The 13,271-nt window shown below is 51.5% G+C and overlaps 5 protein-coding genes across 5 annotated transcripts; 2 read left to right on the forward strand and 3 right to left on the reverse strand.

Moving 5' to 3' along the window:
* The first annotated feature begins 494 nt into the window (after positions 1–494).
* Positions 495–1,877, forward strand: M431DRAFT_513662 (hypothetical protein). The gene is made up of 4 exons (XM_024920070.1): positions 495–912; positions 1,101–1,207; positions 1,305–1,457; positions 1,522–1,877. Exons 1-4 carry the CDS (start codon positions 862–864, stop codon positions 1,565–1,567), a joined length of 357 nt encoding a protein of 118 aa, XP_024768107.1. The 5' UTR covers positions 495–861; the 3' UTR covers positions 1,568–1,877.
* Positions 1,878–1,883: 6 nt separating this feature from the next.
* On the reverse strand, positions 1,884–2,863 carry M431DRAFT_99907 (hypothetical protein; the record flags this gene model as incomplete). The annotated part of the gene is made up of 2 exons (XM_024925204.1): positions 1,884–2,731; positions 2,794–2,863. 2 exons carry the CDS (start codon positions 2,861–2,863, stop codon positions 1,884–1,886), a joined length of 918 nt encoding a protein of 305 aa, XP_024768108.1.
* Positions 2,864–3,407: 544 nt separating this feature from the next.
* Positions 3,408–6,497, reverse strand: M431DRAFT_513665 (hypothetical protein). Its single transcript, XM_024920071.1, has one exon. It carries the CDS (start codon positions 6,020–6,022, stop codon positions 3,746–3,748), a length of 2,277 nt encoding a protein of 758 aa, XP_024768109.1. The 5' UTR covers positions 6,023–6,497; the 3' UTR covers positions 3,408–3,745.
* A 764-nt stretch (positions 6,498–7,261) lies between these two features.
* Positions 7,262–11,103, reverse strand: M431DRAFT_10883 (hypothetical protein; the record flags this gene model as incomplete). The annotated part of the gene is made up of 5 exons (XM_024911689.1): positions 7,262–7,432; positions 7,498–9,873; positions 9,933–10,198; positions 10,255–10,760; positions 10,871–11,103. The coding sequence occupies 5 exons, from the start codon at positions 11,101–11,103 to the stop codon at positions 7,262–7,264; spliced, it is 3,552 nt and encodes a 1,183-aa protein (XP_024768110.1).
* Positions 11,104–11,695: 592 nt separating this feature from the next.
* M431DRAFT_100070 (hypothetical protein) lies at positions 11,696–13,162 on the forward strand (the record flags this gene model as incomplete). The annotated part of the gene is made up of 2 exons (XM_024911158.1): positions 11,696–11,975; positions 12,036–13,162. The coding sequence occupies 2 exons, from the start codon at positions 11,696–11,698 to the stop codon at positions 13,160–13,162; spliced, it is 1,407 nt and encodes a 468-aa protein (XP_024768111.1).
* Between the last annotated feature and the right edge of the window lie 109 nt (positions 13,163–13,271).

Consider the following 13,271-nt stretch of genomic DNA (forward strand, 5'->3'; position numbering starts at 1 on the left):
GCAATCGATTCGAACCAAGCTAGTTTTCCGACTGCGGTTGGCGATTCCAAGTGGCCGAAGCCAGGCCGGGCGACCAAGAGAGAATGTGGCTGCTGCGGCGCAACTTTCTGGCTGTCTCAATCGCGTGCTGGAACAAGGTCCAAGGATGATGATGCCTAAGGATCCCTAGATGCCATTCGCTCGAGGACTAAGGCATGGACGCATGTCGAGTCAGCGGCACTGCATAGCATGTTGCAGCTGTCCATTCATCCGCCATGCCTGTTTGTTGCCTCTGTCTTGCATCTCTGCCCCTCGTCGTGTGGTTTGCCTTTGTTTGCCGAGCCATGAAGAGGAATCTGCTGCGGGATGAATCCAATGCCCCTGCTCACTGAGTTTTTAGAATCAACTACTGGCATGTGAAAAAGAAAGATGCGAAACCGGCACTCAAACAAACTTGGACTTAATCACGGACGCAAAGCAAATCCATGAATACGAAAGCAAAACAGATGATGATGAATGGATTGGATTTGTATGCAGAGCCATATACTTTGCCAGTACCTGATAAGATAGTCCTCCCGCCCTTTGCTAAGCAGGCAATTGGAGCCAGACTTCCTTCCCTCTTGCCGTGGACAATGAAGCTGTGCCCCACCAAAACCCGCATTATGTAATCGCACCGTCAACCTCTGAGGAGGCTCTCACGGAAAACAGCCCTCACCATAGCTTTTGGCGCCAGACGACATCGAATCTCCCCTGCAAACGGCGTGCAGCAGCGGTATCCCGACTGGCCTCAATCTCGATTGACGAGGCGACTCTCCGATTACTCAGCGCACACCGCGATTGACCCTATCTCCGTCCCGGCTCGACCGCAGCAAACCGTCCATCATGGCCCAAGATATGCCCCCTCGGGGCGGGTACGAGCCCGTCCAGTACAAGGTGCGTTGCTCTAGGGCTTCTGCTGGTAGTGGCGGTCGATTGTTATTGTCTTTATCATCTTCCTCAGTGCAGGATTGGCTGTGCGAATCCGCATTGGCGGGATCGCAAGGCTACATCAATCGCGAGAGATATATGGCTTGACATCTTCAACAAGTCAGACAATGGGAAAGGCTAACATTTCTGCTCAGCGAAATCTCCCCGCCAAGGGCTTCCGACCTGGAATTCTCCTCCTCGGTATGGGTGCCGTCATGGGCTACGGCTGGTACAAGCTGGTCGGCGGTATTCGAGAAGCCAAGTATGTCTCTCTCCCCTCTCCATATCACTCAATGCAGCGTTTTCTACTACTCCTAAACACAAAAAAAGGGCTCGCAAACTGACATTGGCCTCTTCAGTGAGCTTGCTCGTGAAAAGATGTGGGCGCGAATCCACCTGATTCCCCTCCTGCAGGCCGAAGAGGACCGTGACCAAGTGCGACGATACTGGGCCGACCAGAAGCGCGAGAAGGAGCTGTTGGGCGAGAACACAAAGGTCTACAACAGCGACAGGTGCGTCTTTTACAATGCTTTCAAGTCGAGATTCATCGATGGTTTGCTAACAGGCGGCATATAGATTCGTGCGACCAACATTTGCCGTATCCCCGGCTCCTTCGAAATAAATAGACTGAGGACGCAAGAGTGGACGAATTGGAATTTTGTATATATACCACTATGAGTGCGTGCCGCTTGTCGTTGGCTCGACTCTGTGAACAAGAATGAGAAGAAAAAATCCGAATCATGAGAACGCGTGGCGAATATCTTACTGGTCTCGTTTGTGCTATGATGCTAAATTGACCAATACAGAACCGCCCGCTGTCTATTTACCTATAAAAATGGAAGAAGGGGGATGAAACAAAAGTTATAGCTAATGTTACAGATAATCTTCACGCCAAAAACTGCCTCCAAGTGAGCAGTACTGTTATAACACCCATCAACTCACTCGACTTCAACACCAACCTCCTTCACAGTCCACTCCCACAGCCTCTTGGCCAGTTCATCACTTCGACACTTTGCATCCCCGCTATGCGGTACTCCAATTGGTTCAAAAAGAGCCGTCTTATCGTTAATCTTGCCTCTTACCTCCCCAGACGTCGCCGCCCACAACGTGTTATACGCTCCCTCGCGAGGCGTCAGCATCCCCAGCGGAGCATTGAAAAAGATGAGTATCCTATCAAATAACCCCAACCCCGTAATCATCTCCGTCTTGACCACGCCCGGATGAACAGCCACGCTCGTGATCTGCGGATACCGTTTGCCCAGCTCCCGCGCCAGCAGCAAGTTAGCCAACTTGCTCTGGCCATAGCGCGCCCACTTGCCCAGCAGCAGATTGTCCTGCTCGGATTTCAGGCCGTCAAAGTCGATTCCATTAAGTGGGCGCGTGTAGTAGCCCAGCGAAGTCACCGTCACGTACCGCACGTCTGCGTCTGGAAGCTCCTTGGCTGTTCGCAACATGATGGGCAAGAGACGGAGCAGCAGCGCCGTGTTGCCGACGTGGTTGGTTCCGAACTGGATCTCATAGCCATCCTTCGTCAAGCCAGGCGGGACGGCGAGGATTCCTGCGTTGGCGATGAAGATGTCCAGACGATTGTGATGGAATTTTGCCGCGGCATCGCGGATGCTGGCGAGGTTGTCGAGTTCGCAGGGGAGAAATGTGACGTTGGAAGGGGTGGCGCATTGTGATATGACTTGTGCGGCTGACTTTTCGTTGCGGCCGGTGAAGTAGATGTGTTCGGGATTGTGTTTTGATAGCTCAAGGATGGTGGTTTTGCCGATGCCACTTGTGCCTATTTTGATTCTTATGGTTAAATTCTTGTTCATCGGGTTCGACAGGATGGGACTTTTTTACCTCCAGTGATGAGAATGACTTTGCCTGAGAGGTTGGGTACGTCAGTGTCGGGATCGAATCCAAGGCCCATTGTGCAACATCAACCGTTTTCAAGACAGTAACCTATTAAAAGAAAAGAGAGATATGATTGTGAGTGCAATATGCCAACCTCTTGAGCAAACAGCTCTTCCCTTCTCAAGCTCTCCTTATATACACTTCAACGTCCCCAACTTTCTCCCCCAATTCCACTCACCGGCACATCCAATCTCCCCATCAACCATGCACAAAACCTCCACCACGGTAACGACTTTCCTGTTTTTGCTCCTTTTCCAGTATCACGAATCTCCATGCTGAGCTCGTCAATACGGGGGTGGGTCTCCGGAGGGATTACCTTGCCGGCCGGAGCAGTGCTAGCAGATATTATCCCTGCTGGGTGAATGTTGCTGCAAAACCTGTTAGTACGGGATAAATTTCGAGATTGCACCTCCGTTGGGGCCAATTACAACCCGGCCCGGCCGTTTCGATATTAACGGCTAGAATGAAACGTGAAGATGTTATTGTATAAAGAATCCCTTACGAAGAACCTAACCTCGGTCGTAAGAATAGCATCCATTTTCGGTAACAAAACCGTCCTCTACATCTCCGTGCTATCATCACATTGCGAAAGTAGCATCACTTCACAGGGGTCAAAGAATTAGGTCTTTTTCATTGAGAAATGCTCAATTGCTTTCCCCTTCCGGCCAAAGAATGGGTATTCGAAAAATACGAACAAGCAAGAAAACTACTAGAAGAAAAAAAGAAACCGAAAACAAAAGCTCAAACAAGAAAAAACACCTTGACCCAGATTTCCCAATAACTACTCTAACACAAAAAAGCGCCGGCCAGATGTTTTCTTTTTTAAAACAATGAAATCCAAAGCCAGGTTGCGTCTGCATCTGCGAATCGCCTTCGGCTTCAACTTCAACCTCAACTTCTAATCGCCAGCAGCCTCAAGCCCCGCTAGCAGTTCTCGCTCTAGCTCGTCGAAATTGTCGATTTCTGTGCTTCGAGGCGCAGGTTCATCGCTTTCACCATTATCGCCGTTTGGGGTAAGTACGGCTCGCAATGCGGAGGCTCCTCTACTCCGGGACACCCGCTGTTTCTTTGCCAGCGCACTTTCTCCAATAACACTTGATCCGTCTCCCTCAGACTCAATGGTGGATGCTCTGGTTTTGCGTTTTGTGCCTCTTCTCCCTGGGTCATCGGTCTCGTCTCCCTCACCGTCTGTTGTTTCGCTATCATTCTCCCCATCTTCGTCCTCATCCGCTTCTTCATCTCCCTCGTCTTCATCCTCGTCGTCATCGTCGTCGTCATCCATACCCAAAAACTCTTTAAGTTCTTCATCGAAATCCCCCATGTTGATAGAGACGCCAGCGTCTTCCAGTTCGGCCGCACTGGTTTCTGCAGTGTCTTCCGACCTCTCGCGGTCGGCATCAAGAATGGTCATGTAGTATGGGCTTTCGTCTAGCCTGCGCCATTGGCTAAGACAATCCGCCAGCCAACTCTGGTTCACAATCTTGATACTGGGAATCTTGGCCGCTTGTTGCACCTTCTTGGTCCTCGGTCGCGCCAGAGAAACTACAAGGTGTGTGACCCGGGGCGAGACGCTATCCACGACCTGGGCTCCGAAGCTTTGTGCATGCATTCCAATTTCAGACTCCTCAATATTCACCCCTAGTGGCACAAGACCAGATAGACATATGACGAGACCTGAGAGAACGCTAGATTTAAGCTCGTCCAGAATATCTCCCACGGGAGGAACAAACGACAGATCCACGCCATCGTCAGGATGAGATTTTCTCCGCGCTTTGGTATGTCCAGGCGGGTGGGTACCCTCTGATTTCTTCCTCTCCTCCCTCTTCTTATCGTACATGTCGTAAAAAGCAGCGTGGAGATCAGTAAGGTGGTCTTGTAAGGTAACAAGCTCCTCGTCATCGTCACTTAATAGCTGTCTGTGGTGAATACTCGGAGAGGCACCACCTTCGGAGTCTTGTTTCTCGTCCTCCTTGTCCAACTCCTCTTGCATATGCAGCAATGGGCGATCAGTCAGTTGCTTCTCTAGGGTCTTCTCCTGCTCCTCCGCCTGAACCTTTAAGCTGGCCTCGTCGCCACCCATCCGAGCTAGCTCATCAAGTGGTGAGACCTTTTCGCTCGAAGCGTTTTCGGCGCTGGGTTTTGGCACTACGCCGTTTAACTTTCCAGGGGCAGGTAGAATATCCTGCCGCTTTGGCAAGAAACTCGAGTTGATATCTCCAATTCCCTTGAAGAAATCATACGGTACGACCTTGATCAGATTTGGCCGGTTCATGGGCCAGACGTCCGCACGATCGTCAATGATGACGACCATGTCCGTACTAACCGGGAACAGTCTCTGCAAACTCTTTGCCGTAATGCTTCCGTTCTCGTCACGGCTAATGACACGATTGCCAAAGAGCTTCCTGTCCGGGTCGACGATCCGCGCAATATTTAGAGCATATGCGCGGGTTCCCATGGTATACACGTGTAGCTCGTACTTGGTAGAAACAGCTTCTAGGAACTCCTGGAGACCCGGTCGTAGCTTGATGTAGTAGGTACAGCCGCTAGCTAACCCTCTGGGGCCGTCATCGTTGAGCTGGAAGCTCTTGACATCTTTGACGGCTTCGTGGTTGGGATTTGTCGGATCACGCTGCCACTCTCCAATAGTTGGCTCTATGCACGCATGGATAATGGTCTGATCCAAGTCGACCACCAGACTGAGCTTCCGCTGGCGCAGCAGGCGCTTCTGTGTATCGTGCTCTGCCCTCTTCGCAACGTTTTTGCTCACCATCAGGCCGGTCTGGTCATGCGTCATGTTGATCATGGCCCGGTCTGTGTCTCGTTCTTCGGTGGCCCAGTTGACCTCGGTCATGTCAGCGCCGCAGACACTACACAGGCCCTGAATCTGGACCTCGTGTCCGCAGGCCTCCTCGACCATCATGCACGGCATGTCGGCGGCAATCGTCTGCCCCTCCTTGATGCGCCATTCTTTCAGGGTACCCTCGGCAGGGCTGTCGAACTCGGTATACGTAGTCTCATCGACCCATTCATCGTCGCCAATCTTGCGTCGCCAGGTGAACTTGTACTCTATGATGGTCTCCTGCTTCTTGACGGAATCGCCCGCCGACTTGAGCAGCTTGGTGATGGTGATGGGATAGTGTAGGCGCGAGCCCAGAGAGACCACCTTGTCGTACATGATGGGCTGCGCGCTTCGAGATCTCCGTGCTTTGCGCGTGTCGTGTCTCCTTTTTTGCAAGCTCCAAGGCAGAGCTAAGCTCCTCGAGCTCCCGACTAGCGCGATCGGCGGCGACGGACAACCGCGACAGCAATTGAGGCCTCAATTGCTTGCTGCAAAACGGTCCTAAAAGGCTTCCCTGTGCGCAATCCTGGTAGCGACAGCGACGGTATCCGAGCCCATGGCCCTCACAGACGAGGCTGCTGAAGGTTTGTAGGCAGAAACGAGGCCCGGTGTAGATGCCTAGGAGATGCTGGATGGCGAAACAGTTCGCGACGGCCGCAGTGGGAACGCCGGCAATATAGATGTTGCGTCGGAAAAGATGCTCAAAGGATGCGTCGTAAGAGATGCTGGATTGCTTCTGTGCTCGGTTGGTGAGCGACCGTTTGTTTGGTCAGTTCTTCAAAGATCAAGAAAATAATATGCTAAGGGTGACGTGACGCAGCTGCCCGCAAACGTCCTTCAATTGAGCAAGCTGAAATACTTCAGCAATTGCTGGGAGGTACAAAGGTACCTGCTGGGAGCACGCGCCCCGCCAACCCGCTTGTTGCCGTACCGGGTTAGACAGGCTGGGTCACGTGGTGCAGTTTGTCTTTCGATTTCTGTGCCATGACTTTTGTGCCGAACTGTGCGCTAAGCCAAGTTGGGATAAGGTGGCGATGCGGAGCGAGAAACACCGCGGTAAGTTCCGAGAGCCGAAAACAATACTCCGAACATTTGTTGTTGGTTCTCTATTTTAGTTGAGAACTTATTGTAAAAGTACATAAGACATCCTCAATGGATGGGCAACAAGATGCGCATTTTATTTTACTTAGCGTCTTTTACTTCAAGATACTTATTTAGCAAGTCATTAACCACCATTGGATTTGAGATACATCAACATAAACACCGAACCTAAAGGTGCCTCTCTATGAGCTGCTACCTACCCTAGAAGATGCAAATGAAACTGCGGGTCTCCTTCACCTCACCCCGATCTAGAACTTCGGTGTGTAACAGTCAACAATGGCAAAGGGTCTCAATTCTCGGTGAGCATGTTTCTTTTTAGACATCATAATCGCATTGCATTCATAAATGATCCGTCATAGGCAAATGATGCTGCCCCTCTAAATAAACAAATAAATAAATCCCGTCCACTTGGAATGAAACAATCTACGCCTCCGTACCTCCGTTCTTATAATGGCCGCTCTTGTCACACCTCGCTCAAGCGGCAGCTTGCACCACCTTGAAACCCTCCGAAACCAATTTTGTAATCTCCTCGTTCTTGTGTTGCAGCAAGCCCAAGGCAAACGCGACGTCGTTCCATTGCCGCTCCGTCTCGCAGCGGGCAAGTCTGGCAGCGAGCTTTTCCGACAGCTGCTTGGCGTGTTTGTCCTGCGCACACCGTTAGTCTTATGATATATGCAAACATGGATTTCACTAGGGGAAATTGTCCTTACCTTTTCAACAAACCCAAGGAGGAAGCGGATGATACGCTTGAAGCTCTCCTCCTCCATGTTGCCGGCGCTGAGTAAACTAAACATGTCCACAAAGTGGTTGTAGACCGCGTTATCCTTGGTGCTCAGCTCCGTAAAGAACATTTTCGCAAGGTCAGCAATACGTCTGTCCTCATCCTCCATGCATTTGGCCATCTCGCCCAGCTGCCCCTTGACCTTGACCTGACCAGCCAAAATCAAGAATGTCAGCGTCATTAAGCAGGTCCGCTTCACTGACACGTCCGTATCTGCAAGACGTCTATACAAAAAGTCTGTGTTTTCGTCTATTAGATGGTTGAAACAGACGGCCATGTCGCCCAGTGCAATGACGGCATTTGATCGGACCGTGGCATCAGGGGATCGTTCCATGATTGTGATGAGAAGGGGGAGATTTGTCTCGCAGTACTCAGATGACACGCACATGAGCTTTGCAAGGCACAACGTGGCTGCCGCCTGTAGCCCCTTGTCTGCATATGTGGTGTTGTTTGCGCAAATCTCCGACACAAGGGGCCCAAACGTTGCAAGCAGCGAAGTCGGCCCGTACAGAAGCTCGCGCTCCCGGATGTGCGCCATGGCCTCCGTGAAATCATCCTCAGTGGTGCCGCCGATGAGATCCAGCTCGTCTGCGTCCTCCTTGTCTTTGTCCGCCTTCGCCGGCTTCTCCTTCTCCTTCTCCTGCTTTCTGCGCTTGAAATCCAATTCGCAGAGTTCGAGGTGTACGATTTGTTTGATAGCCACGTGGCCGACAATGAAGAGGAGCTGAGAAAGGGCAATGGCATTATCGCGCTTCGCAGTCTTCGGTGGTGATGATGCCGGCACGGGGTTCTCAGAGGTCAGGTCCACCATGTCAGGTGGTGTCATGTTCTCATCCCGCGACGTTGGTCTTGAACTAGGACGGCTAAAAACTCCCTTGGCCTTTCGCCGGATTATAGCTGAGCAAAGAATGTCTGGATGCTTAGAGAGGGCGTATATTGCGTTGATGGCCTGTTCTGCAACACCGTACCATTCTTTGGTGTCTGAAGGTATGTCGGTTATGGCTGCTAGCCTTGAGCAGACCGCGTGGTCGTTCGGAAGTCGCGCAAACTTGGAGTTTGATTCCTTGGCCTGCCTGCCTGTGGGATTGATCCGTCTTAGAGCAATGCAGGTATACTTTGCAAGCTGCAAATCGTTCCGCCCATGGGCTCCCAGACCGGTCCGCAGCATAGTTTCGATCTCACCAACGGCTATCTCAGGGATGGCAGTTGCAAGCATCCCCAGTACGATGATGGCACCTCGTCTCTGAGTCTTGGAGATTTCTCGTTTCTGGACGCCATACACCTGCCACAACTTAGCGACAACGATTTCATGAATAGCACCACTCTTCATCATGGTGGCAAGCAGCTGCTCCAGTGAAGTAAGTTCAGCAGGGGTAGCCCCAAACGTCAAGCTGATCATGTTGCGCGCAATGTAGTTGGCCGCATCGTTCGGGCTGAACGAGTCCGGCGCTTCGAAGAACAATCTCTTGTAGCACTCGATGAGATGGGTTTGCACGCCTTTGCCCTCGTCGCTGTTGCCCTTGGTCCAGATCAATCGTAGCATACGGCGAATACCGACCTTGTTCTGTTCAATGTTGTAGGCGTCGCCAATTTCGAAATAATCAATGGCTTCGATGACCTCGCTCTTGTTCCGAGATCCAAGAAGCTGGCAGATGATCTCAGTTGCATTGTGCAAGACGTCGATGAATTTGATGGCCTCGTTGTAATATCGTTTGGTGAGAGTGAGCTTTTCAATCGCCTCACTCGTAGCCGCTTCCTCTCGTGCCTTTTGGACCGCCTCAAACTTCTCCTGATCCGTCATTTCCCGGGGCTTTTCTGGCGACGCTACTTGAGTGGCCTCATCGAGAAGGCTGTTGTCGACTGTAGCATCCGCCAAGCCAGCAATGTCAGGGGGAGGCTTCAACGCATTGAGTTCTTCCTCAACCTTGTCGTAACGAGCTTGCCACTCCTTTCGCGAGAGTTGAGCGCCGTGCATGACAGTGAATGGGTGAGTCTTGATAAGGGTTCCCAAGAGCTTGATCGCGTTGCGCCTCACATTGCTGCTCTTGTCTTCAAGACTTCTGCAGGCAAGCTCGGCAGCCTTTTGTCGCCGCTTGGGAAATTTCTGCTCAAGTTCGCAAAGTCTCACATATACCTGGAGGGTACGGCATCTTGCGTATGGATTAATGTCGAGGAAGCGCTCCTCAAGGACGTCAAAGAAGGCATTAAGCTGGGACTTGTGATTATCGCTTCGCTCATCTTGCCTACTCAGGTAGGCAATCATGTTACCGCACACCTCGATCAAAGAGCATCGCAGAGTATATGACTAGAAGACGGTTAGCTGCCGTTCATCCTTCTTGCTGACGAGCTAAAGGGTGTAATTACTTCGCTATCTAGCTGCTTAGCTAGCATTGTCATCTGCTTAATTACCAGCCTTGGAGCAAGCTCCGATAATTTGGCGATGAATGCAGAGACTGACTTTGGTCCTCTAGTGTCGTTGGCGTTGAATTCCTTGTTACTTATCTCGCGCAAGACTTCGTCGGTTAGCTGTGGATAGTCGTAAGTTTCGGCCAGGATATGAAGGAATTCTGCCATTGGTTCGGACAAATGCTCAAAGTACGTCAAGTTCTGAATGATGTTGACTTGCGCGGCTGTCACAGTGTTAGTAGTGTTGCGTAAAGCCGTTTGGTGAGGTTAGGAAACACACCGTAGCCATGGCCGTGATGCTTGACCGCAATGCACAGTACTTTGAAACAGTGCATCCTGATGGTTGTTGTCTTGACACGTTGCTCATTTTCTAGAATCATATAGACCGGTCGGGTGAGCAGACCAATGAAGGTATCCCGCTCGCTCGTTGTCATGAAGATTTTGGACAATTTCAATTTGAGAGTTTTGCACATAATTTCAAGCGCGACCTGAAGTTGTGATGCTGAATCCCAGGCGTCCTCTCTTTGTGATGCCTTCTTCGGCTTCCCTCGCCCTCTCGAAGCTGGCGCTGCAGACGACTTTTCGGCTGCTTTCGTTTCAACGGCGGCAATGGTCCACTGAATAAGGAATCCGTATAGCTCGAGTAGTTGCTTGTGATGCGCCACGGATTCTTGCTCTTCCGGTGATTCGATGTCGTTGTGTACCGCATCCGCCTCTGCACTCAGCCCACTCATTACCAAGTCGAACACCTTGCTTAGGATGTGAGCTGGTATATAGGGGGTATATCTATCTCGTTCAACCGCTAGTTAGCCACTGCTTTCTCCTTTAACTTCATCGTCATCCCCCCCTCCAATTTCTTCAGCATATTTGATGGGGGATTGTCCTGGCAATCGTACTTGAGCAGAAATTGTAATGAATCGATGTTGACAGCCCGCAGGATGGCGTCTGGGTTATCGGCGACCGCGTCGATGATAGGATTCAGCACAGGATTGATCACCTGGTTGGTGAGCGCCTCCGGGTCATTCTCGCAATCGAATAGAGCGGCATCTGCTTCCGGCGTGGGAATCGTTGCAGGATCTGACATGTAGTGCTTGAGCGCATCGTTGATATCGAAGTTGATAGTCCCCATGATGGGCGGTTTGCGCGCCGAGCTGGCGGGGAGTATCGAGACTGGTCAAATCGAGACGGATAGAAGATGAGGCTCTGGAGATTCCGCTGCTAGTCAAGTTAGTTGTTGCTTAGCTGAGGCCTGGCCCAGCGTCGAAGCGATGCGCCTGCGTCGTCGATTTGCGTCCCGTCGCGACCGCTTAGCTGCGACTGATGGATGTTTGTGCGGCAAATGGCGGGGATTGAATCTTCGGGACCTGGCAACCATTGTGTTTATTTTCTTCGGACGCGACAGCTTGCCCAAGCGCCCCGCCATGCGCTAACGGGCGCGTTTCCAGCCACTGAGCACTCGCTGTAGCTGCCCGAAGCCACCAAAAAGCCCCTCCACACTGCCCTAGAGAACTTCTTCGGGAGCTGCATTGATTCGCTGCATGCCTCTGGTCCAATTGATGTTAAATACCAGCTCGTGATCTCTTTTTTCTGCTGAGCAGCGGCCCAGCCAAACTCAATTGTATCTTCGTATTCCATCTTGCTGAGCTGGACGCATTGCTTTTTGGCTGAGATACAGATTGCCTTGTCCCAACCTCCAATTCTCTGGAGGGAAGCTGGCGGCCATGGCGACGGCAATGCTCCGGCCAGTGGAGGAGACTTTTGACATTCACGAAGATGCGCGAACAGAAGAAACAGAAGTCATGATTGACGAAGACGACGTAGACGGCCAGGATGCTACAACGGTTGGCGAGCCAGAGGTGGAAGAGGAGGCAGAAGAAGAGGAAGAAGAGAGCTCCGACGAGGAGCAGGTCGAAAGCAGTGTCCAAGCAGACATGGAGAGGTTGCAGGAGGATTTTCCCGGATTTCGAGATCGGTATCGATTGATTAAGCGTATTGGAGAAGGTTTGTCAATTAGCTACGTCATGAGAGTCCCTTGGCTGGCTCAATGCTTACGGTTGTTAGGCACATTTTCCACCGTCTTCAAAGCTGAAGACATTCACTACGACCGATATGACAACAGCTGGGATCATGAAGACGACTTGTCTAAATGGACTCCTCCTCCTCTCAAGGGACGCTCGAGTCGATCACGATCCCCACGGAAACGAGCGCGTTTTGTTGCTATCAAGAAGATCTACGTCACATCCAGTCCTGCCCGAATCCTCAACGAGCTTGAGCTGCTACACGACTTACGACAGTGTCCATCTGTCTGCCCTCTCATCACCGCGTTTCGCCATACAGACCAGGTCGTTGCCATTCTCCCTTATTTCCGGCACGGCGACTTTCGAGCATACTTTAGAGAGATGACGATCCCCGACATCGCCATCTATCTTCGATCACTCTTCACTGCTCTCAAGAGCGTACACGAGCACAAAATACTACACCGAGATATCAAGCCTACCAACTTCCTTTACGATCCCACAACCCAACACGGCGTGCTCGTGGATTTTGGCTTGGCTGAACGAGAAGGTACCGATAGCAAGCCATGTCTTTGCCATGAAGCACGAGAAACGCGGAAGCATCGTCAGGCCGGCTCCGTCTGGGCGCAAACTTCAATGAATACCCAGCCTGGCTACCCTAAATCAGACACACGCCCCTCCCGTCGTGCCAATCGTGCGGGAACTCGAGGGTTCCGCGCCCCAGAAGTACTCTTCAAGTGCACGGAACAAACCACGGCCATTGACATCTGGTCGGCCGGTGTTATTCTTCTCACCATACTGTCAAAGAGATTTCCCTTCTTCAACTCGGCCGATGACGTCGAGGCAATGATTGAGATTGCAACGATATTCGGGTCCAAGCGAATGAAGGCGGCCGGACTACTGCACGGCTGCGTCTTTGAAACGACGATACCCACAATTGGCCAACAGGGCTTCACTATGGAGAAGATTATCCTGTGGAGCACGTGCAGGGCAGAGGACAAACCACTGACTCCCGATGAGAAGCTGGCCATTCGATTCTTGGAACGGTGTATGGAGTTGGACCCGAGCCGACGCATCACGGCGCAAGAGGCTCTGGACCATGAATTTTTGAATATGGGCATGTCATCCCAAGAAACGGCTGACGAAGACGAGGTCGACATGTTGCCCGCGTGAAACGGGCTGCTAGGATTAGCATAATATACTGACGAGAGTAAAGCATATCTAATTGGACATGCCATGATGAAACGAACAAGGGAAACTAGATAGATTGATGGGTCAAACA

Source organism: Trichoderma harzianum (assembly GCF_003025095.1).
Source record: "Trichoderma harzianum CBS 226.95 unplaced genomic scaffold M431scaffold_25, whole genome shotgun sequence".
Taxonomy (NCBI): domain Eukaryota; kingdom Fungi; phylum Ascomycota; class Sordariomycetes; order Hypocreales; family Hypocreaceae; genus Trichoderma; species Trichoderma harzianum.

Coding starts and splice junctions, on each gene's coding strand:
- M431DRAFT_513662 (XM_024920070.1), top strand. CDS start 862: ATGGCCCAAGATATGCCCCCTCGGGGCGGGTACGAGCCCGTCCAGTAC. Junction 913..1,100: donor ACGAGCCCGTCCAGTACAAG/GTGCGTTGCTCT, acceptor ATTTCTGCTCAG/CGAAATCTCCCCGCCAAGGG. Junction 1,458..1,521: donor AAGGTCTACAACAGCGACAG/GTGCGTCTTTTA, acceptor GGCGGCATATAG/ATTCGTGCGACCAACATTTG.
- M431DRAFT_513665 (XM_024920071.1), bottom strand. CDS start 6,022: ATGTACGACAAGGTGGTCTCTCTGGGCTCGCGCCTACACTATCCCATC.